Genomic DNA, 24631 nt, shown 5'->3' on the forward strand with positions numbered 1-24631 from the left:
TATGGCAAGTTACTGACCTTGTAAGTTTTCCACTAAACTAGGAAAAGTTTGCAAAAACTTGCCAGAAATGCAAACACAAGTTGTCACTGGTTGTAGTTAAACACAGCCAGTCCAGTATTTCAAAAAGTCATGTGGCCTACAGAATCCCAATCAAACAAACCAACAGCTGAGCTCCAAGGACAGAAAATGCCAATATTTCGTAAGCATCAAAATAATTAAACAACAACAACAACAACACGCACAAAATCAACCCTGCCTGACTCTCAATTTTTCCATAACTCTACTGAACTGGTCCTAAATGAAATCCTATTTGATCTATCCTGCAAAGGAAAGCAACCAGGATTTGAGTTATTGTATTGGAACTGCTTATTTTTCAAGTAGTAAATTTGTGCTATCCCAGGTTCTTTTTCTCATCCTCTTTAATGTATTTGTTCCATCCTTGACCGGTTACAAAGTCAGTTTTTAAAGATCATTTTCAAGGTAGTTTCAGGCCGTGCATTCAACCCAGATCTCTCAATAATTTTTTATGGATTTAACAGCATGCTTTTATAAACAGATCTTCCTCTTTTCTTTGCTTCTGTATAAAAATGAAGGCAAAAAGTGATAGAACTAACCCAGAGATACAATCCTGCAACATGTCAGAAATTGCTGCTACATGTGCAAATAAATTAGAAAATAAAAAAGGAAGAAATTATTTGCAAATCTTTAATCATTTCAAAATTTCTGTGTTCTACATGCCTTCAGGTGGTGGTCAGCTGATAGGAGCTTCCTCTTTAGAGGAGTCAGAAATACTCTGAATCTATCTTCTTATTTTGTTATGGGAACTATATGGGACTACGGGAACAGAAAGCGACATTGCCAGAAGCAGAATAATTCACTAGCCGTGAATATATGGATATACACTACACATTAGTTCCAAATGAAACGACTATGATTTACTTTCTGGTTTTCGGAAAGAAAGCTTCCCTTCCAGAAAATCTACTCATGATGCAATAAAAATTTTTCAAAACAGCACCAGCAAAAACACCAAGGTTGTGCCCTAGCGGGGAGCACTTCAACAAATTTCACATCTTTGAAAGAAGTGCAAAGTAACTCTCTTGATGCTGGATCCTCTTCTAAGCTGTGGCTTCCCTTTATGTACTTGGTCCTCTCCTTCCCCCTCCCAGCCCCCAGATCCAAACTATTCTCAAATAAAAAGTGTCCTTTTATCACAAAATTAACTTTGAATAAAAACATATAATGGAGTATAATTTTAGGGAATAAAGAGAAAGCACTGAACTCACACAATAAAAATATTTTCTCTTACCAAAAGGAACAATCAAGCAAATGTAAATGAGTACAGTGTCTGGTATTTTCATGATTGCCTTCACATTTTCTTCAGCTAAGCGGAACAGATGTGACAGATCAAGCAAATAAGTGAAACTAATCATGCTGTACAGAGCTGTAGTCTTCTGACAAACCATATTCTGAAGTTTACTTCTAAAACTCTTGTATCTACAGAGTCCGGTCAAACTCAAACTTCCCAAAAAAAGGGAGAGAATCCAAAGCATGTTTGGTTACTTAGGCTCAACGATATGGGAAATGCAAGATAATTAAATTATTCTCCTAAAAGATTTATTTCTGAATGTCAGGTTTGGGTTATATGGGGGGAGCGAGTGAATATTATCCCGCCCCATAAAACTTAACTCATTTTTGTGAGACTTTTCTCAGGAATCAAGCAATCGTACCGTGTGTAGCTTATTAAGAAATATTACTGATTCCAGTAATATTACACTACAATGCCACTGAATGTATAGTCTAAAATTTTGTCCCTGATACAAGCTGATGTCTGTACAAATAGGAGATATGTCTTTCATTCAGACAGCATTTTTCAGTGGAAAAGAAAAAAACAACAACAACAAAACCAAAGAAATAAAATCCAAAAGGAAAAAAAAATCAATGTTTAAAAAAAAAAAAAAAGGAAAATCAACCACAAGAGAAAACATGGTTCAGAAGATAGGGTTCTTCCTCTAAAATTGCACAATCGGGGTTTCTTTGTTCAAAAAGTTAAATTGCTGCCTAAGCTTAGAAAAAAGATCCTCGAACAGATGATCCTGGAAAGACTGGGTGAAGAACTTGGGCTTGTGACCAAGAATTACATCAGTATCTCTGAGAAACAGCCACTTATTGGTAAGCAAGCCCACATACTCGCCCTGTCTGGCAGGACAAAAACCCAGGAGCTGGGATCTGCCTGACTTCTGACGGAAGGTGACGGTGGAGGCTGCTCATTGGCTCTCACAATGGGTACTGCGACTAATGAAGATCAAAGCACGGGCCTGGATTAGAGCATCCAAGCAGCACTTCATACAGCTGAACTGTTAATGTGTTTATGAAGAAGTGCCCAGAACATTGAAGAATATCATGCATAAAGACTACAAGCCATATATATGCATCCTACAAGCTACAAGCCGTATATATGCATCCTCTCAAATGACAATATTGCCCTTCCTTATCTCACCGTCTGCCTTTGCTTTCTTAACAGTCCAGGTAGCCACCACGTATAATCCTTATTATCATAAATGACCTTGTATTTTAAAAATAAATTATTGGTACCAGAATGGGTATTAGAAAGAATTATGCAATGGGGCTTGTGGCCCTACACTTAGGAGACTTGATTCTCCATGTGCTCACACACATGCTTAACTTACAGAGACAGCCTTGCTCAGTTTTCATGGAAACTGTCATGTGGGCAAAGTTAGTAATATTTGTGCTCGCGGGCTTGTGCACTGGACAGCCAGACAAAGGCAAGAAGGACAAAATCAATCGCATTGCAGCTCCACAGAAGAAAGAAAAAATAACAGGAAATTCCTTATGATTTCCAAGAAATTTTCCTCTGTACTCTGAAGTAACGGCAGAAAGCATCCCAGTTTTTTTTTTTTTTTTGTTTGTTTTTTTAGAGAGAGAGAAAGAGAGAGAGACTCACCACTAAAGTTTCCCCCATCAGACTGTCCACCAAGGAAACTAGAAAAGCAAAGCTGCTGAGAATACATACCAAGCAAAAATACCTGCTTTTCAACTCCTAAGTTAGCTTTTTGAGTAACTTGATACAGCAACTGAATAGTGAAACTTACATCCGTGCTTTAATTAGAGATAAGGGGAGCACCTACTGTTTGCATTTACAGTGTATCTGGTTCATGAGCAGCAGGAGCAGGTTCAGCCATCACAAGTGTTCAGCTTGTGCTGCTCTGATGCATAATTTCAGCAGGTGAGGCTTCGATAACAATTAAGTGGAGTCATTCACAGCTGAAGACACCCCTAAATTTTGGCAAGTGCAGAAGCTACTATTTTATCCTTGCTACTGTATCTCACCAGCTGCTGCACTCCACAAATTATCAGAAGACTCCATCTCTCACTCTTTATGCTGATGGCACGGGGGGGTTATTCTCCCACAAACACTTAGGATATTTATTCTGCTAACTCATCATTTTTTATGGAGGATGAGCACATAAATATCCTGTCTCATAATGGGAAACTAAATTTTTAGAGAAATTTGAGGGATTTTTAAAAAAGTAAGCCACCATCAATTAACATGATTACAGCAGAAACGAAAGAAGCATTAAGCAGAAAGAAGCAGATGGATCTTGCTAGGATCTGAAGCACCAATGGCAAGAGATGCTCAAATGAAGCTTTTTCATTGTTACAAATGTATTACATATTAGTAAAGAAAATCTCAGAGTACGAAGTAAAAGGAAAAATGAACAAGAGAAAGAAACTGATTTTTGGTAGTTTACACTGTGGAAAATTGCAATTAAGGTTAAAAAAATATTCAAATTGAAAACTATCATAGGTAAGGCAAGCTGAAGAATATGATCCTTTGGAACTGAACAACACACAAATTAGTAAATATTTCTATCCATTATATTGCCCAAAAGAACTAACTGCTAAATACCATTTTAAGAATCATGGTGATATAAATCAGCTTCCATCCACTTAAACCACACATACTAAGTCAGTCTGCTCCAGCTGTGAGGCTGGATTTACATATTTTATGAATCCTTAAATGCAGCAATTTAATAAATTTGCTACAATTTCAAATATATGTTAAAAACACACACCCAGGCATCCTGCAGTCACACCTGTCACCACACCGTGTGTACCGCTCAAGTTATGTTCAAAGCACCAATTAACACAGCTAAATGTAGGCAAGGTCTGCTCTCAGTTGCACTAGTCTAAATTTGGGACAACTACAGGCGATGGTATTATTTAAGACTGAATCAAATAAACATTAGTAAAATAAACAAAAAATGCTCTGGGCAGTTTAATCTGTTTTTGATCACTCATTACTACAAAGCAAGACAATGGAAATTTTAAAGCACATATTTTAAAGTACTTAAAATCTAATCTTTATTTAACGACCATAGTTTTTCTAAAGATGAATCACTGAAAATACAGAGTAATGCATCATTGAAAGACCACATCCTATAAAATGAGGGAGGGACTTTTCTTTCAACTTTTGGGGTTTGCTTAGCACTGAGTTAGAACAACAGATTGTTCCAGGGAGGGGACAGAAGCTGCATGGAAGGGCCATCTGCTCAGCTTCAGCAGTGAATCCCTCCTTCAGCAAAAGGAGGATGTGATGGAGCACCCAGGCAACTGGGATACGCACCATTAGCTAAGCGACAGAATGAAGGATGGAAAACTTTGGACGGTAAGTGTGGACAAAGACAATCATTCCATCACTCTTTTTTTTTTTTTTTTTTTTTTTTTAATATAAAAACCAACGAAGATGAAGGTATTTGCTCTGAAGCCAGAAGACTACTACTATATGCAAACTGGGCTTGCTCAAGGTTTTCTTAGATTTAAACCAAAAATGTGGTAATAGAGTAGACTGAAATGGTCTCTTTTGTCCACATCTTCTAAGAAATCCTTTAGTCAGTTAGTAAAATAGCAACTTCTCTGGCCCCACAGCAGAGGACTGTTTAGTCCAGTTAGCAGCCATTGCAGTTTCACCATTTCAGCTCATTTCAACATAAATTTATTATCTGGTCATTTCTAACAAAGCCATTATAATATTCTTCAGAGTCTGCTATTCCATTCGCTTCTCCTTTAAGTTACTTTTAATATTCTTGAATTAGGACTAAGGAAAGTCTATGTATACATTGTGTATAAGGATGTGTAATTCAGCGTATCATTTCATAACCCAGCTGTCAACAGACACAACATTTTTATAATACATGTATTGTATGCGTGCCAGTACGAGATGAATAGTCCCGTAACTATAATCAATACTGTTCATTCAAACAACTGGCAGAAGCATTTCAGACAACTGGCAATTTCATCAGTTTCACTGAGCTGCCCAAAAATAAACAGCTTGAGATGAATGAATGATCTCTGTGGTTATCTATAAATAACACTAATCTCAGCTGTTTGTTTTAGGAGGTTCATCACTGGGTGCAACACAAGGCTCATATCAGAGCAAAAGGCATGGCAGGCTTCAAGAAACTGAAGAAATGTTGAAGAATTTTCCTGTTGTTTATTCATTTACACAATTATTGTATTTACATACAGGCTCCACTGAATGCACCAGTACCCCCCATGCTGCAGCAGTTCCAGCTCTGCAGGGAACTTGCATGGTCCCGAGGATTCATGACCATCTCGAAGTCAAATGGGATTCAGAGGAAGCTCCAATGACCTGAGTAAGTCTACCCTGAGGGTAACTGATGTCAGCTCTGAGGAAACCTAAGTGACTTGGGGATTTTTAACTACTTCAGTGTTAAACCTGCCCACTCTCCGAAGAGTATTTGAGACCGAAATAAGCCTCACAGCTCAATGGGAACAAGACTGAAGCTGAGGCTGACGGGTGCGAGGTGAACCCAGGCAGACAGGGAACAGACGGTGCCGTTCGCAGGCCTGTTCGCTGTCTCTGGAAAGTGAAAGAGCTCTTTTTTTTTTTTTTTTTTTTTTTTAAATTATGCTCTATCTGCTCCTGCCTTTCAAAGCAAGGCAGGCACAGAGAACAGAGGAAAAGGAACAAAGGCAGATGACTAAAGGGAAAAAACACATCTCTGCGGGGTCCAGATCCCAAATAAGACTTCCAAACCCACGAAGATGGATCCAGCTGCTGCAGGTGAGGTGACTCACCCCACCTCACAGCCGGGCTGGGGCTCTGGACTGCTGCAGCAACACCGCTGCTCTCCCATCCACGAGATGGTCTGCGGCTCTGAGAACATGTCCTGCTCCCACAGGATGATCTCCGAACCTTGGGAAGAATTATTAGGCTTTCTTCCCTATTTCAGCTGGTAGGAACCATGACATCCCTGGTGTGTGCTTCACGGGAAACAGATGAATGATCGTTCTCCCAAGTAGCTAGAGGCTGGCACTCATCTGCTTCCAGGCAGGGTTTGTGCTGCCATGAGACATCACTGCAGAGAGCTCGATACACCACGGACTGCAGCAATTTCTTTTTTGTGGATACCATGAATGGGAACCAAAGCCTCTTTCACCTCAGTTCCTTCGCAGAGTGCAAAGCTTCACAGAAACTCCCTCAGATGAGCTTTGCAGAAGTGCCCAGGCCCCTTGAACAGACTAATGAGCAGGGAGCATCCGTCTGGGTAACCAAACTGCTGCTGGGCCAAGCTAAATGGTCACACTGTTCCATCTATACCTGCAAACCCTGCTCACTCTTAAAGCCTGTTGCTCAAAATATTCATAACCTGGCAATTAAAACAATCTTTAAATTGTAGCATTAACCAATTTACAAGCTTATTGCCACTACAAGATGTGAAGGACGACTGGCACATCCAGCCACACCAAGAAAGCATTTTGGTTGTGTGTTTGTAGTGCCATGGTCAACAGCAAAAAGATTAATGGCATTAACTTCTTCTGTAACAGAGTACACTTTTGAGTGGACAAAGGGGAAGCTCACAGCCCAGTTGGTGCCTCTGTGAAGCGAGACAAGCTGTACCATGGAAGTTGCCTTTGCAGACAGAAGTCCATGGCTGGTTTAAAATGAAAGCCTTGATAATATTTTTGAAGCAAAACTGTGTGCGGGACATTCATAGAGAAAGAGCCAGCTCTTAAGAATGGGTGAATTTATCAAGCTGCAGATCTTTATTGCTCGGATCAGCAATATTTTAAAGTTACTATTTTTCTCTATGTTGGCAATAACTCTACACACTTGAACTGTAATCAAGACAGCACAATGCTTTTACGCTCCTCTGTGACTGCATTCAAAGTGGGAATTGGCCACAAAACCAACAAAACCCAGTTTGGGTAAACTGGTAAAACAAAGTCTCTCAATTTCAGGTAAATGGTCAGACAGCAGTGTACCCCACTATTAGCCCAAAGTCCTTAATGAGAGCTTAGACGAAGAGCCCTAAGTGGCCACAGGCCTTTGTAACAGAGCTGTGCTCCTGCAATTGGCACTAACTGACCCTCTGGCTGGCAGGCTCGGCAGAGCAGCAGCCAGCAGCATCTGAACTGCAGGCCCTTCCCTGCCACACCAAGCAAAGTCACAGGGTCCTGGTCATCTAGGAGGCTTGATCTCAATGCTTTATACATCTATGGTATCTATCATCCAGGAACAAGACAGGCAGGACAGCATGGGAGCATCTTAAACTGCTATTGCCCTTCCTACACCCATTTTGCAGAAGGAAACCACCTGCCTTTGGGGATTTCTGATACTTTTTGCAAGTGCACTCCACATACACTGAATTACATGGCTGAATTTCTGGGAAACTGAAGTGATAGATTCGTATTTTACAAGCAGCTTTGCCCAACCTTCTTGAAAACACGATTAATAATCAATATTGGTTACATTATTGCCAAGAAGATTTCAGTCTCCTTAAAGAGAACCCTGCAATAGGTTGAATTCAGCCCAGCACACACAAAAATTACTCAGGACTGATATAAGCATTTCAAGAGACCGCATGGTCGAAAGGAAGAATTATATTAATCCTGCCTGCAATTTTGTCCAGGAAGATGCCATTTTTAAATTCATGTGAAGATCCTGATTAAGGCAGAGTATTCCAGAGCAGCAGACACTGGAATCAATTAACAACGCAATTCTTATTAACACAGGGAATCTCCAGATATTATCAAGGAAGTATAAAATCTTTTCAGAAAAACCTGCAGGGAAAAACTAATACCAAATTGCATCCACCAGTGTATGCAGAGATTGCTTCAACCCAAACGCATCTTATGTGAAAGAGGGGCTCCCACTGCAGAACAACACAGTAAGAATTTAAGACAGGAAATGCAGATAATTTATCTGAATAAAGCTTCCAAGAGAATAACTGATTTATGTTGATAGCGATCCAGGCTGGAACCTGACCAGGCTGCACAGGTTAGCAGCACCGCTACTCATGAAAAATAATGGGGTGTTTGTACAGATGAAAGTAGGTTAAAATGTTAGCTTTATGCTTCAGCCAAAAGACCCTCTTTTGCCAGAGACCTGTTCTTGAATTAGCTCTAGAGCGACTCAGAGAAAGGTGCCGTGTTTTTCAATCAGAACTATCATTATTCATGCAAGAGACACAATGAGTTAAATTTCACAGGGAAGTCTACAGTCTTTAATGTCACCCAGCCTCTATTCATATGAGAATTGCAAAATCCATAAACTGATGCAGAGATAGACAGAAAAGTAGTGAAAGTTTCACAGCTACAAAAATACATATATGTGGGAAAAAGAGAAAAAAGAAAAATAAAAATCTGGAAGTGGAGATGGTATAAGCGACTCCTGTTAAAAGCAAGGTCAGCACTTTGCATTGGAGACTATTTGATTTACTCTATTTTGTTTCAATTGAAAAACAAAATCTTTCCTTGGCAGATTCTGCTCTACACAGTCTATTACAGACACTTCTGAGATACCCAGCATCATTTATAAAGGGACACTTATTACTGCCGAACGTGAATGTTTTGTTAAATTTCCCAAAGTTTCAAGAGGAAATATGTGCGATGCTGCACAAGGGGATATTCAGCTGGCTGCTGAAGTCAAGAGCCTGGACAACCTGGGCAGTCCTGGGGGAGAGCTGTGCTACTGATTAAGATGCTCCATGTCTCCCTTGAAGTATCCATGGGCTTTCCTGGGATGTGCACCCCCATTTACCCAGTGTCTTAGAGCCAGGAATACCTCATGAAGGACCACTCTGTTTTTACCCCTTACTGGCTTCTCTCCTTCAAACTCCCACAGAGCCACTCCAATTCATCCTGGTGTAAATCTGATCAGAATAAGACCTCATTATGCATCGTGACTGTCCATACTTATTATATGGGATACAAAAAATGTTTTTTTGTTTTTTGTTTTTTTTATGTTAGGGTAGAACAACGAAGCATCAAAACATTTCAGTCCCAGTGGTCCTTGCAGATACACGTATAACCACGTATCACCGCTTGTGATTTGCTTTTATGTTACATAGCACAAAAAACAACCCGCAGCAAAGCACACCTGATGCACGTGAAGGCACATTTTTGAAACAAGACATTGTAATCATAGAAAACATGGTTACATTTACAACACCTGGCATGTAGTAAAGCTATACCGATTTGTGCTTTAAACAAGGTAACTTCTGCACCTGAAGTGCTAAACTACAACAGCAGAAAACTTCAGAGGTTTAACTGGTCTCTTTTTGATCAATTTTGGGCTTATATCACTGCCTCTCCAGGTAATAAAGTAAGTTGCCTGTAGATGGTGTGGAAAGACGTGCTATACATACTTGAACTGACAAAAATTGTCTATCCATAAAATCCATCACATGCAGCTTGAACTACATACCCTGAAAAATGCAGACAGCTTCTTCCAAAACACACACACACACACAATTTTCACATCCATCATATATGTCTTCAGAAAAATTGGACAGAACAGGTGCTCTTACACTGAAAAAGGCAGATTCTTGTCTGCAGAAATATTATGCTAACTGATATAGGCTTCACCAAATCGTTTCAGTCAGGAAAAAGAAAAAGTACAAAACCCAGAAATCAACATTTTCAAAACACAACATTTGGCTTTAGCTTAAACTGAATCAAATTTTTGAAGTCTAAAACTATTTAAAAAGCTTTCAATTCTCCAATTTTCTGGCTGATCCCAAACTAGTCGTCAAAACCTTTTTGCAACTACATCTGAAATGAAAGGCCTGTGGCTGACACAGCTGCCACCACTCCTGATCATATGTGGTTCTGAAATCATGCAGTGCGATGCCCTGGGACATACAATCCATTTGGGGACACCCAGCAGTGCAGTGAGAGAACGGCGCTATGGAGCAACATGGCCTGAGCTGTCTGAGGTGCTCGAGGCAAGCAGGTGGAAAATGCCTTCGGTCATGCTGACACAGCACTTCGCTCTGCTGCCACGGCTACCATAGAAGAGAGACGGGATCTGCTGGCATGGGACGATCATGCACAATTTTTCTCTTTAGCACTGTTTTTTACACATGAAGAAGTTATAAGAAAATAAGCACAAAAAGCAATGCTTTAAAAAGAAAATCAAAAGTAAGATAGCAGATATGCTGACTGCTTGGCCATTAAAGGAGGCTGTAGTGAGGTGGGGATTGGTCTATTCTCCCACGTGTCTGGTGACAGGACGAGGGGGACTGGGCTAAAGTTGCGCCGGGGAGGTTTAGGTTGGATATTAGGAAGAACTTCTTTACTGAAAGGGTTGTTAGGCATTGGAATGGACTGTACAGGGAAGTGGTTGAGTCACCACCCTTGGAGGTCTTTAAAAGACGTTTAGATTTAGAGCTTAGTGATATGGTTTAGTGGAGGACTTGTTAGTGTTAGGTCAGAGGTTGGACTAGATGATCTTGGAGGTCTCTTCCAACCTAGATGATTCTGTGGTTCTGTGATTTAGTGTTTCCTCAGGTCCAACTCCTTTTGACATACTCCAGAATCGAAGAGAAGCCACCCTGGAGGTGTCACCAGACCACTAAACAAACTCTTTGGAGAACGATGGTTGAGTACATTAGACTTGCAAGACAATTTTAAATCCCCTGACCAGTTTAGATTCAATGCAGGGTTAGACCCTGGGTCAGTCCTTTACAGATCAATGGACACTAATTAGCTCTCATCCAACTGCTAGGACAAAAGAATGCATATGAACTTGAGCTTTCTGACCATCAGACTTCATTACAATCCAAACTTGGTGACATAAGTGGTAAAGCCTAAGAAGACAAAACTCCTACAACTGATAAAAATCAATATTTTACCATGTTCTCATGTAGAGAGGCTAGGGAAAGTTCATCACTCAAAAAAAAAATAAATCAATTTCCGTTTTTCCCCAAGCCGTCTCTCTCCCTGCACCTATGGCCCTGCCAAACAACAACAAAACAGCAAAAGAGTATTAAGGAGTTTACCATACACATCAGGGTGCAAAGACCAATCTGGATCTGTGCCACAATGCAGCAACCCCATGATTCGCAAGGTGTGTTCACTAAGGCATTCACTGCAGCATCTCTCTTCAACTCAGATCTCTGATACAAAAAGCACACAAAGAAATCATGGGAGCAACAACCCCTGAAATGCACTGTTCACACTTACTGGAAAAGCTAGCAGCTGTGAGATTTCGATTACAATACATTCTACAAACCCCACAGAAATCAACAGGCAACACCGCTTCCAGTAAAGACACTTCTTCCTACCCCGCCCAAATCTGAGCGTGGGTCAGACTGGCAAGAATCAGGCACATGCTGTGCTGTAAAGTGTGGACCATACTTATAACAAAGATCCAGCACGTGTAGGAGGCAAAGAACTTTTCCAGTATTAAAACTTGATTTCTTTCCAACTGCTTTGCTTATTTCAGGTGAAGAGCTGAAGAATTCTCCTTTGTAAAGTGATAGATTGGCTTGCTGTACAGTGCTGACACATGTTCTCCTAGGTCCCTCGGTGGGAACATGTCTTCTTCTGGCAAGGACAGCAAATTAGTAAGTGCTGATTTCTTTTTTTTTTTTTTTTCTTTCTAGAAGCATGATGAGTATATATAAATATACATATATATATTCTAGGAAGGGCTAGGAGTAGAAGAAGTGATCAATTAAATGGCAACTTAGCCAAGGCTTTCCAAGTTTTTAACTCCAAACAGCCCCACAGTCTCTGTCTTGTACAGGTAAATTGTATTACTCCTGTACAAGAAATACCAAAATTGTGCTACCAGAAGTAGCAAATGGACTTACTCCAAATCATGATAGGAGCTATCAGATATCCCAAAATTTCTGAAGATCAGCCCCCTAACTGCATGGCCTGGGCCCAAAATGCATGATGTGTGCAGATGACAAAACTGGTGAAATCAGCATGCACAGATCAGTCTGGGAGAAAGAGGAATGAAAATAAAGCAAGCATATGTGGAATATACACTGTCAGACACTGGATATACATTTCCCAGATACCTGCGTAACATTTTAAAGACAGTTCTTGTATGAAAATAGACTAAAGACAAGGGAGTTATCATGCAGCCCAGTTCTTGCATTAAAAGGGATAAAAGACAGTGATGTCATTGTGCAGCCCTGCTTTTTTTTTTTTTTTTTTTTAAATTCCTGATGAGAATTTCAAACCACATTTGACTAAACTCCATCAGATGCAAGCCCAATACATGGGCTGGACCAAGCATCCAAATGTAATCATGTAATGTACAAGTGAACGTGTTGTAAATTCTGTTTGAAAATAAATAAATAAAACCAACTTTCAGCACATCTGAAGCATCCACATAGTCTAGCAAAACAATTGCACTTATGTGATCAGCTAGGTCACTCCATTCCAGCAGAAGGGTGTTCACCTGGGCTATTATCCAATTCTAGGAGAGTGATTCACCTTTTTTAGAAGTGCCTGGGCAACTTATCCGCAACGCAGTGCCACTGCAGGTTGATCCTCATGCATAAGGGCCTCCGTGCCTCCTGCAGTGTGTGTGTGGAGGGCTGCACACTGCCATTCGCTAATTTAGAAGCAGTTAAGAAGTTATTAAAGCACATCCAGTGCCTTGGACTCCACAACAGGGATATGCATGAATGGCTGCTAGGTGGATTCATTGATACAACTCCTTCCTACATTTACTCTTCTTTACACAGAAACCTTCCTGCCTGTTTCTCTCTTGCTCTGTGTACATATGATATTTTTACCCCTAATGATTACATCTTGGTGCTGTCAACTAAAAATGCACACAGTATTTGAATGTTTCACATATAGATATGTGTGATAAATGATATCCAATACACACACTTGGTGCTACAGAGCTATCTCCAAACTCCCTGAAATAGAGAAAGGTCAGAGTATGGACCGTGAAGCCGTGTGATAGTTACCAACCTTCACTGCAATACCTATGAACAACTGAACAGGAGCTGCCTACTTTAGAGTCCTCATGGTAGGACTGCACATGAAAAATTCCAAGATTATTCCAACTTTGAGGTTTCTAAGGCATCTGATATTCTGAAGATAAACAGTAATACAAAGCTGGTAATATAACTAAAGGAAACGACTCTGATAGGAATCAACACACATTTAGAAGAATGGATGAAATCTGGAAATTGCTTCATTGCAGCAATCACCACAGAGTTTCAAAGAAACTGGTTTGGTGTGGATCAATCTTTTTTCTATTTCTATTTTTGGATGGTTACATTGTTCTAGTGGAGGTACAAGCCCCTGTATAGCAAATGTAAGCTTTATGACAATAGGTATGGAGCTATTACATACTTACAAGCTCTCTCGCAACAGAGGCCTCGGCCATCCAGTGTTCTGTACTTTACAGCAGCACAGGAACCACTGACTCTAGGATGAATCTTAAATGCCAAATACAAAATCAACATAAACATCTTCTTCGCAATAAATGAACATGAGTTTTCAATGATATTGTTTGTCTTGATTTGAAACTGAACTATGAAACAAAACTGTCTCTGCTTTAAAAATAACATACTCTAATAACATTTTAAGGATGCCTAACCAAGTCAAAATTAGCACTGCAGAATGGGTAATGACAAAGTATGTACTTTAAATGGAAAAATGTTGAATTGCTGGATTGTGACAATAAAAAAATCTCTACAGATACATCAGTTGCCTTGTTTCACACCTTCCTGCATAACAATCCTACACTTGCAGTGGGATGGCCTCCCACCTCCCAGACACTGAGCACAGTGAGCCCAGAGGAAAGAAACCCACTATTTTCTGTGGCTTTTGGACAAGCTCCCAAGTCAGCCTTCAAAAAAACTGTGCTTTTCTGTCATTGTTAAAAGCTGCTGACACATGCTTGCTTCCTATCGTGGCATCTCCATTTCCTCTTAGAGATAAACTATAGCTGTCGCACACTTTAGTGGGATTTGGAGTTAATCAGTAGCTCTCCAACCCATGCCAATAGTCTCATGGGTCATCCAAACCCAATGCTATATAGGAAAAGTGAACAAATTGATCTACGCATCTGCACAAAATCTTTCTGAAATTGAACAAGTAAATGGGTCTCTTCATCATGCTTTACTCTTCATCCATGTGGTGAATTCACAGAGCTTCTTCAAGAAAGTGTCCATTCATATGAGATTTTCTACTTTCTCTACGGTGCGAGTTAAATTTAATCCTAACAGCTAAACAACATGTAAATGCTTTTGTATGTAGTGGAAGAGAAGAGAAAGGGAAGCCAACTTTTTTTAAAATTAAGATATAAGAAAAACTAATTTGAAACAACATGGTTCCTTCTGCTAACACTGAGATAACATTCGCTGTAATGACAAATCACCTGCTCTGCCATGAACTGGACACAAACTTTAGTTGGAACTCTCTTCTTCACCTTTTCATCTATCCCAATGTTGCAAAAGCTTTGACTCCTAAGCTAAAGCCAGCTAATTTGCTTTGGCATACAGCAGTAACATACCGTATTTAACAAATTCCACAGCACAAAAGGCATTTTGGGGGATCTGTAATTAACGGAACAGTGCAGAAAGCACATTTCTAGGTGTTTTACTATGGAATACTGGGAGAAAGCACAGTGCAATCTGTACTGGGAAAGCTGGGCACCTACCCTGCAGTTTCTACTTGAGCAAAACCACCGCTACATGGCCCAAATTTGGCAAGACTGTCAGAGACACGCTTATGCTTTTGGCAGAAGGGAACTGACCACTTTCAGCATCAGCATCCTTTGCCAGCTGGCCAAAGAGTACACAGATGCAAGGGAAGCAAATTGTCTGCCCACTGACAAAAAGAAATGGTGAGCAGCACCTAAGGAAATACTGTGTGTATGCATGCATGCACGTGTGAGTATGCATGTGAGCATATATATATATTTATATATATATGAAATTGTGCTTTGGGAAAAGGAATAAATACAGTTAAACTGAAAAAATTGTCTGCTACTAGCCCTATGGTGTCATTTTCTGTAACATTCTCACAATAACAAATGGGCCTTTCTTCAATTAAAATCTTCCTGAATTTTCAACATTAAATAAAGGACTGCAGGATGCTAAAGAAAGATTTTTAAAGAAAGGCAGAAATCTGACTCCTATACGATCTGTTAAAGGATTTTAGCAACTTAAAGTAAGGACGTAATTACATTTTCTTTTTTTTTTTTTCTTTTCTTTTCTTCAAGAATGAGTGCCTAGGGAAAAAACATCATACCAAAATTTGGTAAAATATAAAAAGAGCCTTCCAGGTTCAAAAGATATATGAGAAATGACTTAGAAAAAAATAATGGGACAAGAATTTGTAGTCAGTAGGCTAGGTTTAGCTGAGAGTGGGAATCTGTAGATTTAATTAGATTCTGCAATCAAACTCCCTTTCTCCCGTACACATCCCATCACTATCATTACATGATAAACAGATTTTTATTAAAACTAATGCTTTCATTTGAGAAATTCCGTGGGGACTATGTATAACGTTGACTTTGCTTTTCTAAATATTTCTTGAAAATTGTACGTAATGCATGAACACATTTGTTGGCTGTAAAGGTGTACAACAGCAATTTTTTGCAATGACAGTGCAGAGAGGGAATATGAGATCTGTGTGCTAATGAGCTGACACTGCAGAGGCTAGAGCAGTGTTAGTATAGTGCACTACAAGTGCAGAGCAGAAAGACATACGTGGGTTATTTCTAGGGAATATGATCTACAGAACTGTACGCATAATTCAACATTAATACTAACATCCTTCATCAGAGATTACAATAAAAATGTGAAAGATGTTTCTAGCAATGAATTTATACATTTTAGTTGCTATATTCCTATTATTTTTTTTAAAAAGGCAGCTCACTCTCTATGTGAGCATTTTTGAAGAAAAGATAAAATATCCATATTTTACTTCATTTTATACATTCACAGCTCAATTTAACTTTCTTCCTTTCTGTTTTTATTTTTCTTCTTTTTTTTCTGATGGCAAAAAGCTTCCTATTTTAAGAGATACAATAAATCCTGCCAAAGCCAACTGATAAACTTTAATTCGCCTTTAAATACACTGGAATTTTCCTCTGTGCTTGCATTTATTCTCTGTGAAGATATCATACAGCTAAATAAATAGATGGGTAGATACACACAGAGTGGATGAATGCCGTATGCATGTGTGTAAATTAAATATACAGACAGAGGCTCAGTGCTAGCAGTGAAGCAGGGAATGCATGTACATGAATCAGATTATGCATCATTTAACTGAAAAAGGAATGAGAAGGAGGGGCTTAGGGTAGGAATTTTCTTTTGCTTCTCAACAACTTTGTTCTCATGTTGGGATATTGCCAAATCAAGCCTACTAGAGGTGGGCTTTTTATCTCTGGCTCATGAGGATACTTCAGAAGAGATATTTTTTCCTGCCTCTGGAATGCACCAGATTGCAGCAAGTAGGATGTGCAATGTACAGTAAGAAGCTAAGTCCTTTCTGAGCGGAGCCCCCCTCAATTCCCCCACACACGAACACTTACAACAGCCACTATCACATAATTCAGAGCAAAGGAGAATGAAAATTATTAATTTATGGATACAGACCAGTACAGACACTAGGCTCAACCTACACATGCTACTTTCTCTGATTTCCCTTTGGTTCCTCTATATATCCCACCACAAAGTCAGTCACAGTCTTTCTCTCCGGTGAAGGCAGTCACAGTCACTGCAGCTTTCTCTCATATGGATCCCTGCCAATTGCAAATATTGATCAAAAGGTTGTGTGACAGCACCGGAGACAATTTATGCTTATCTTCAAGAGAAGTAAAAATGTTGTGGAAAGAATTCCTTCATGGCAGCACCCTGAAATTATCTGCCACTCCACTAGGAAGCGAGGATGGGACTAAGGGTATTTGGGCCAGAATCTTTTACATGTTAGCCATGCAGTGTGAGGAGCTTATTAGTTTATTAGTTCATCCTGATGCATCGATATGCACAAGCATTCTGACTTTCAAAGACAATTGCTTGTATATCTGAAAAGAGCAGCTTTTTTTTTTTTTTTTTCAGTTTGAGCTACTTAGACCTATCTAGCTAGTGACTTGGACTCACTGTATTATTTTTCTGTCAACAGTATTACCAGATGTTTGACGTAGCTATGGACAAGGTCACCTTTTCATTTTCTTTCTCCTGTTTCTTTTTTCACGTCTTCTATTTTTAAATAGGTTACTGTAGGTTGGTATTCTCTGATCTACGGTTTCTCCAGAGATTTAAGTTTTCCAAATTTTACTACTCTGGTAATGCATGTTGAAATACGCAGCCCTATTCTACAGAACAGCAGCTCATCCTGCTAAAATCACCACAGCTTTCACTAAGCAATGACAAAAATCATTAGATGTCAGAAGATGAGAAGCACACTGACTAAATAATACATTGACTGCCTCTGAATGAACGTGTGGTTCACTGGTCTTGGTGGGATCTGTGAAGAAATGCTGGTAGAACTTTTAAAAAAACAATTAATCATTAATCACCCAAGCAGTTTAATGTATTTACTTTAAATCCATATAATTGATATTTAGGAAACTATGTTTGAGATACAGCCCTCTTGAAGGGATTACACTGATTAAGGATTAATAGTCAGATATTTGTTGTAAGAGCTGTTGAGGCAGGATAGGATTAGTAAAATAAGATGCAAAGTACAGACACGCTTATTTACCCTTTTTTTCCCCCACTTTACAAAATATTTTAATTGGATATAATTATAGCCCCCCCCCCAACTTTCAAAGGTCCTACTTCAAAGCCCTTTAAAAAGTGTAACGCTGCACTAACAAGAAGCAGTCACATGGGGGATATGTTTGAATATGAACCCCAAATTTGCCCAAGTAGTTCCTTACTATATATTTTCTAACCACCACATTTCTCAGAAAATACCCGAAATCCAAGGAAGAATCAAATATCTACTCCTCTAGCCTTCCTATTATGTAGCTCAGGGGAGGGTAATAAGAGCTGTCTAACAAACAAAACTGAAAGAATATATTCAAAACATGAAATTGTTTTAAAACAGGACACAGTAGTTCTCAGCTCACCAATACTCTGGTATTTTAGTACAATGCTTCCTCTTTGAAAATTTTATACTGTGAATATATGAAGAGGAATCTTGTTCATACCAGAAAGTTAGTACATTGCATTCAGGGGTTCTTTAGATCACGTACAGACATATTTCTGTATACTGCAAAGTGCATGCAACTACCTTGCAAGAGGACTCCATTCATTTTCAAAGGTTTACGATAACAGCTGCATAAAACTGAATATGGACATATCAGTAAAAGAAATATTCAGGAGCCACTATTGGTAAAGGAATGCTTTTTTAAACGCAGAACACGCACTGGTCTTTCAGAAAGGGATTTCGCATTTTAACACCATGATAATACTACTCAAAGTTCTATTTTGCTTCTTTTGTTAATAAATGCTCAAATTATGCATATGAACTGCTTGTGCAGAGCTATTTCTCATAATGCTGAGCATTCTGATTCCATTTTCTCTCCCCTCAGCTCTAATGGTATTCATCAGTTGACAGACTCTTCAGTTTTTAACAGGACTTTCACTGTAAGAAAACAAGGTGGTATTTCAGGGCAGAGGAGGTAAGAAAGCCCCTCTAGTTCTGTCCCCTGAAGGTCACTTGTGAACAGCTGTTTCTGATTTACTCCTACATAGTATTATTTGCAAATTATGCTGCTTCACATGGCTAGGCTGTAGCCTTAACAGAAAAGGGATGTTACTTCAGTGGCAAATAACTGATCATGGCTACACAGTGCTGCTATATAAACAACATGGCTGTTTTTCTGGAAAACAAAACTAAAAGGATTGGAAAAAGTGGTGAGAGAACTTTCCCCAAGGTATTATTCAACCACATTATGCCGCAAATCCACTAAGCCTCGTGTCAGTACACACATTTGTTGCACTGTATTCTATGAACAAGTACACAAGGCTGCCAGGGAGAAATCAAATGTAAAGACAGATAACAAAGAAATATATTTTTTAAAAGCATGTATTTACTTACAAGCATTTGTCACTGAAAAACTGTTGGAAGAGTCCAAGTGGTCTACATGATAGTTCAAATGGAAGGGCTTTTCTGTGGTGTTTTGGTTCGTGTTGTATAACTGCACTGCAAATCGAAACGCGCTGTGCTCCTGAACAGTGTTCCTCATGAAAAGTCCACCTAGGATGAGAGAGAAAAACGGGAGAGGGGATAGAAGGTATTTCAGAATGAATTGTTAGCAAAAGCAGCGGTAGTAAGTTACATTTGCATACTAGCAGCCTAGGCGTGAGATCATCATTTGGGCAGAGCACACGCACGAAATGCCAACCCTGAAGTTCGGCTGGCGAAGCCCCCCGTAGCCCCCTGAGCCCTGGGGGGCTGCAGGTGGCCGCCGGCACCCCCGAGCCCCAGCCTCTACCCCTGGGGGGATGAAAGACCCCGGCCTGAGCAGCGGGCGCCGGGCTCGCGGTGTGACAGGCGATGAAGGGGAAAAAAAAAAAAGGCACAAAACCCTAAGTTTTTCACTCGCACGCCAGCAGCCTGACGGCTCCCTCGGCCACAGGTTGAGGGCACAGCGCTGCGCTTCACGCCGCCGCTCCTTAAACCGCTCTGCGGTCCCGCACGGAGACGGACCCCAGCCTCCCGTCGGTCCCGGGGTGAACAGCAGCCGCCCCAGCAGCCCGGGCACCGCTCCCGCATCTCCCTGCCGGTGCGGTAAGGGGCCGGAGCCGGGCTGGCCCCGCGAGCAGCCGCGGCCGCCCTCGCCCCTTTTCCCCGGCCGGCTGCTGCTGGCTTCTCCCCGCCGCCCCCCGGCGCAACTGGGTGCCGCTTACCGATGCTGATGGTGTTGGGGAATCCTCCCCGAGCCTCCTCCAGCAGCCCCGCCAGCAGCAGCAGCAGCAGAGTCCGGGGCGCGCTCTGCCCCATTTTCTTCAGCCCCTGCGCTTCAGCCCCTAGCACGAAGCGGGCGGCTCGGGCATGGGCGCGAAGGGAGCCTCGGAGCAGCCAACGGTGGTGCTGATGCTGGCGGAGGTAGCGGGGAGGACGATCCCCTCCTTTCTTCTTTTTCTTTTTATTATTTTTTTCCCCTCAGATCCCTCTCCTCTTGTCTTCACCCCAGCCTGGCAGGGCTCATTGGCTGCGAGGTTTGCCTTTCTCTCCCCACCTTGTCTCCATCAGTGCCCCCCCCCCTCCCCCCCCCCCCCAGCGCATGGGACTTCCCCCAAAGATGGTGGGGAGCGGAGCCGCCGAGGCGCTCCGCCCGGGCCGGGAGGGGGAGATCGATCAAACTTGGCGGGGGGCGGGCTCGCAGCCGCTCGGCCTCCCCCGGCCCCCGTTGAGGGGCTTACGGGCGGCGGCAGCTGACCGGCCTCAGGGGCTGCGTCTGGTCCCTTTAAAGCTGCATCGCCTGTGCGGGTGTGCGTGTGTGTGTGTGTGCGTGTGAGAGTGAGGGAGAGTGCGGTGCGTGCGGCTGCCTGAGGGGAGGAGGAGAGCGGAGGGAAGGGGGAGGCGACGCAGAGCCGCGGGGAGGGTGAGGGGATGCGGCCGGGGTCCTGGGCCGGCATGGCGGGCGGCTGAGGAGCCGCAGGGACCGGGGGCAGAGGGCGCCTTGAGGGCCCGGTGCCGCCGGGGAAGCCGGGGCTGAGGGCGAGGGCCCGCCTGAGGGGAGAGGGAAGCGGCAGGGCAGGGACAGGGCCGGGGATGGCACAGGGCAGCGGGAAGGGACGTCAGGACGAGTTTATCCCGCACAAGGAAATATTAGATCCTTCCAAACGTCCTCTAAAAGAGAGAAATCCAGCAAAGTCTCTCCGTTGCCCCTTATGCTGTGCAAAATGACAGACCCGGAGTAGCAGAGATGCTAGATCTCCACAGGGAGCAGGCAGACGGGTGTCAGGCACCCCATGTACCTCTTGGTACCCACCCCTTGGCTGAGCATCAATCTTGTTACGCCCCTGGCCTGTGGACACGTACGGAGACACTGTGCTTTTGCTGGAAATTTGGTTCTATGGCATGTTGATCTTGCACCCGTCTCCTTGACATCTCACTGTATGGAGCCTGCAGCTCTTTTCTCTTCTTGCTGCTTTGAGGCTCACGGAACTGTACAAAATGGAGACAGAAAAGAGATACTAGGTCACCCAGTCCATCTCCTAGGCCCAGGGAAGATTGTTTTACACTTGATGTTTTCTTTTCCTCTGATTTCAGCAGACCACTTTCCCTTGGTCTGCCTCTGATTTTTTTTTTTCTCCCTCGTTAATCTCAGGCTGGTAGGTTTTTTTTGGTCTATGTACAGTTGAGTTAGGAATAATATCAGAAGCACTTGGCTTTGCATTTGCAGTATAATTAGCCAATGATACTGGCTGTAGCTTCATGTAAGTAAGTACTTATGTGAGACTAGCAGATGACTGCACACATGCAGTTTCAAACTGCTACTCTTGAAGGATGCCAAAGGCACAGATGAATAACAGGGCATCACATCCACACAGCAAGAGCTGTTAAGCACATGTATGACTTTACGCACACGTGTGACTCCTGCTTACTCCTAGGTGCATGCATTGGTTGCTATATGCGTGCTCCTTTAGGAGAATCATTCCCAGAAGATGGAATCTATTCCAGTTCAGGCAGGGTAGAGATCAGGCTGTAGGGTGGCTGGGAATGTTCCTGCTTTAGGTTCAGATGGTAGTTGACACTTTATTTCTTTAAATAAAGAAATGTTTTTCTGTAGAGATATGTGGAGAATATCTTTATATCGGTAGCACTCTTCTAGCCCAAAGCACTCTACTAATATTATTTATGAATTCCTGTAGACACGCCTGTGAAGCAGGATTGTATTCTTCTCTTACAGATGTAAGAATCAGGGAAAGCAACTGACCCAGCTCACCCAGGCAGGAAGTTTCAGATCCAGAATTAAGACCACGAGCAACAGCTGGTCTTTACTGTAAAGCACTCTTCTCTCAAAGGTCCTTTGGTAAAAATAGCAGACCTAAAAGTTACAGACAGCTACATGAAACTTAGACTTTCAATATACTTGTGAAACACATGTTCCTATAGGCTAATAAGTTGTCTTTTTGGTTGCAAACGATGCCTCTTTCCCCACTCTACTTACCTCCAGTCCATTTCTAACACATTCTTCACACAGTCTCCAAGTCCTCTTTTGTGTCCTTTCATAGCAGCCCTGCTTTCTTCCCGTGCACTTGCTCTCACAAATTTCTTCTTCCTGTTCCTCCAGCTGTGTATTCCAGCCTGACCCCACTTGACATGCCTGATTATGATGTACTGAAAAAATATGAAAGAAATTATGTTTAACATTATAAATGTTAGGACATATGAGAAGAAATTAAATAACCAGTAATGAAGGTGGCATATGGCAGAATCTCATTTTCACAGATAGCCAGTAGGATGGGTACCTGATCCCAAATAAAATGGTACTTAACAGCCTCATCTCAAAATTGAGAGTCTCGTTATAATCTAAAATGAATCTGTGCTAAGAGGCAAATAAATTTTCATTATCACATTTCTCCTCCCGAAGCCCCTAACATTCACATTATTATTAACATTTTCAAAACACACTAGTTTTTTGTTATGCATCTCATGGTAATGTTTTTAGATACAAATGGTACAGCAACAATCCTATACAGATTTTGAAGAATCCCAAAGAGACTACATCCCTGTTTCTTTCTTACAGTGAACCCAATCTATCCTAGGGCAAAATAGTATGATATTAGTTGGCTTTATGTGAATATTAATGCCTTACAAATAGTTTACATACTCGGAAGTTAAATGACTCAAGTTAATGAGTTCTGTGGTAACCAAGGTCATACCAGATGCTTTCCCAAACCTTTCCTAACTAAATACAACCAAGATTTTGCAGGATAATCAGAGTTTCATGTTCAGATGATTCACAGTGCCCTGGGGCACTAGGGGATTCTGAGTACTATCTACCTGAGCCAGGAGGAGGTAATGATTTATAATTAGCTAATGTGTTCTCATTGTGATGTCTAATACTGGGTTAGAAAAATGCTAGAGAATTTGGGACACAGCGTTCTCACCGAGCTTTCTGATGTTACTAGGCTAAATCCATGGTTTTAGCATAAAGTCATGGCAAAATCTACACCAGGATTCTCTGGCTCAAACTTCACCCTAACTGCACTAAGCTGATTTTAGCACTTTTGTAATTCCCAATTTTTAATTGCAAGAGAGAAGTTCAGGCAGTGAGTTTCCAGAAATCATTGTGCTTCTCCCACTACCAACCTAACTAGATTATAATTGCCAATAAAGGTATTACCAATTGTGTTTTACAGCCTTGAAAAATTATTTCAACCAGTTATTTCTTCATAAAAACAGGAGATACAATTAACTGAACTTTATGTTAATCTCAGCATTTTGGTTAGCTAAACCAATTAATTCTGCAATTGACAGTTTACAGATAAAGTGATAGGCAGAGAGAGAAGCAAAGACAAAAAGGGATTCAAGAAGATGAAACTACAGATAGCAGCAGTCAAAGGGAAAGTACCGTGTCAAAAGAGGGAGAATGAATTTAGACATTGTAGTTGCATATATTTCAGAGAACAGGTCAAAGGACATCTAGTTAAAATTGATTAAATTATGAGTGGGCATAGAACAAACTGTTGAAGCTCTCCTGTTTACCTTTCATTACCAAACAGTAACAGAGACATAAAATTAAATTAAAAAGCAGCAGAGGAGAGACAGTTTAACAGAAATACTCTGCTATGCAGTTTATAGCTAATCTATAAAGCTGCCTTCTACACATTATTCTTGGCAAAAATAATTGTTTTTAAAACCTTAAAAATTTATATGAATTAGCAGAGTAAATCTGTTAGATGAAAAAGCTATTGGGATTAATATCCACAATTCATGGCAGAAAGTAGCTGCTAGATGCCTCAAGGAAGACCTGGTCTTCCTGCGCATGATGGGAGTTCATCGTATGTTTAACCTTCTCTGAAAGTTTTTGCAGAGACAGTATAGGAGACTGGGTGAATAATTGATTTGTTGTTATTCATTTTTTGCTAAGAATAGTCAACAGGTGAAATCCTGGAACACCAGAAACGTGTGGTAGGTTTGTTTCCTCTGTCATCGGAGCTAGGATTTTATCCACTACACCCTGGCAGAATAATACTGTCTGGCATATAGGAATATGTTCTAGCACATGGAAGGGTGATCAAGATTTGTATAGGATCAGGCTCGATGAGGAAACTTGTTGACAAATAAGTCATTACTCCATTATTGGAGACATTCAACTTTAGGTAGCAAATTCCTGCATCAACTTTCATCA

At 41.2% G+C, this 24631-nt stretch overlaps 1 protein-coding gene across 7 annotated transcripts in view; it reads right to left on the bottom strand.

Annotated features, from left to right (window-relative positions):
* GRIA3 (glutamate ionotropic receptor AMPA type subunit 3) overlaps positions 1-24631 on the bottom strand; it is a 174097-nt gene that overhangs the window by 127476 nt on the left and 21990 nt on the right. For 3 of the 7 annotated variants that reach the window (XR_013938867.1, XR_013938868.1, XM_080553785.1), the window contains exons 1-2: positions 20175-21234; positions 19363-19521 (exon numbers count right to left, since the gene is read on the bottom strand). Coding sequence is in view for 5 of the 7 variants with exons in the window: in XM_080553785.1 (XP_080409911.1) it covers positions 19363-19521; positions 20175-20268 (253 nt within the window). In the remaining 2 variants the exon portion in view is untranslated. Of the gene's footprint in view, positions 1-19362; positions 19522-20174; positions 21238-21312; positions 21439-22444; positions 22615-24631 lie in introns of those variants that run through there. The other 4 variants (XM_080553787.1, XM_080553788.1, XM_080553786.1 and 1 more) reach the window with 4 other exon arrangements.

The sequence above is a fragment of the Anser brachyrhynchus genome, assembly GCF_964034855.1.
Source record: "Anser brachyrhynchus genome assembly, chromosome: 13".
Lineage (NCBI taxonomy): Eukaryota > Metazoa > Chordata > Aves > Anseriformes > Anatidae > Anser > Anser brachyrhynchus.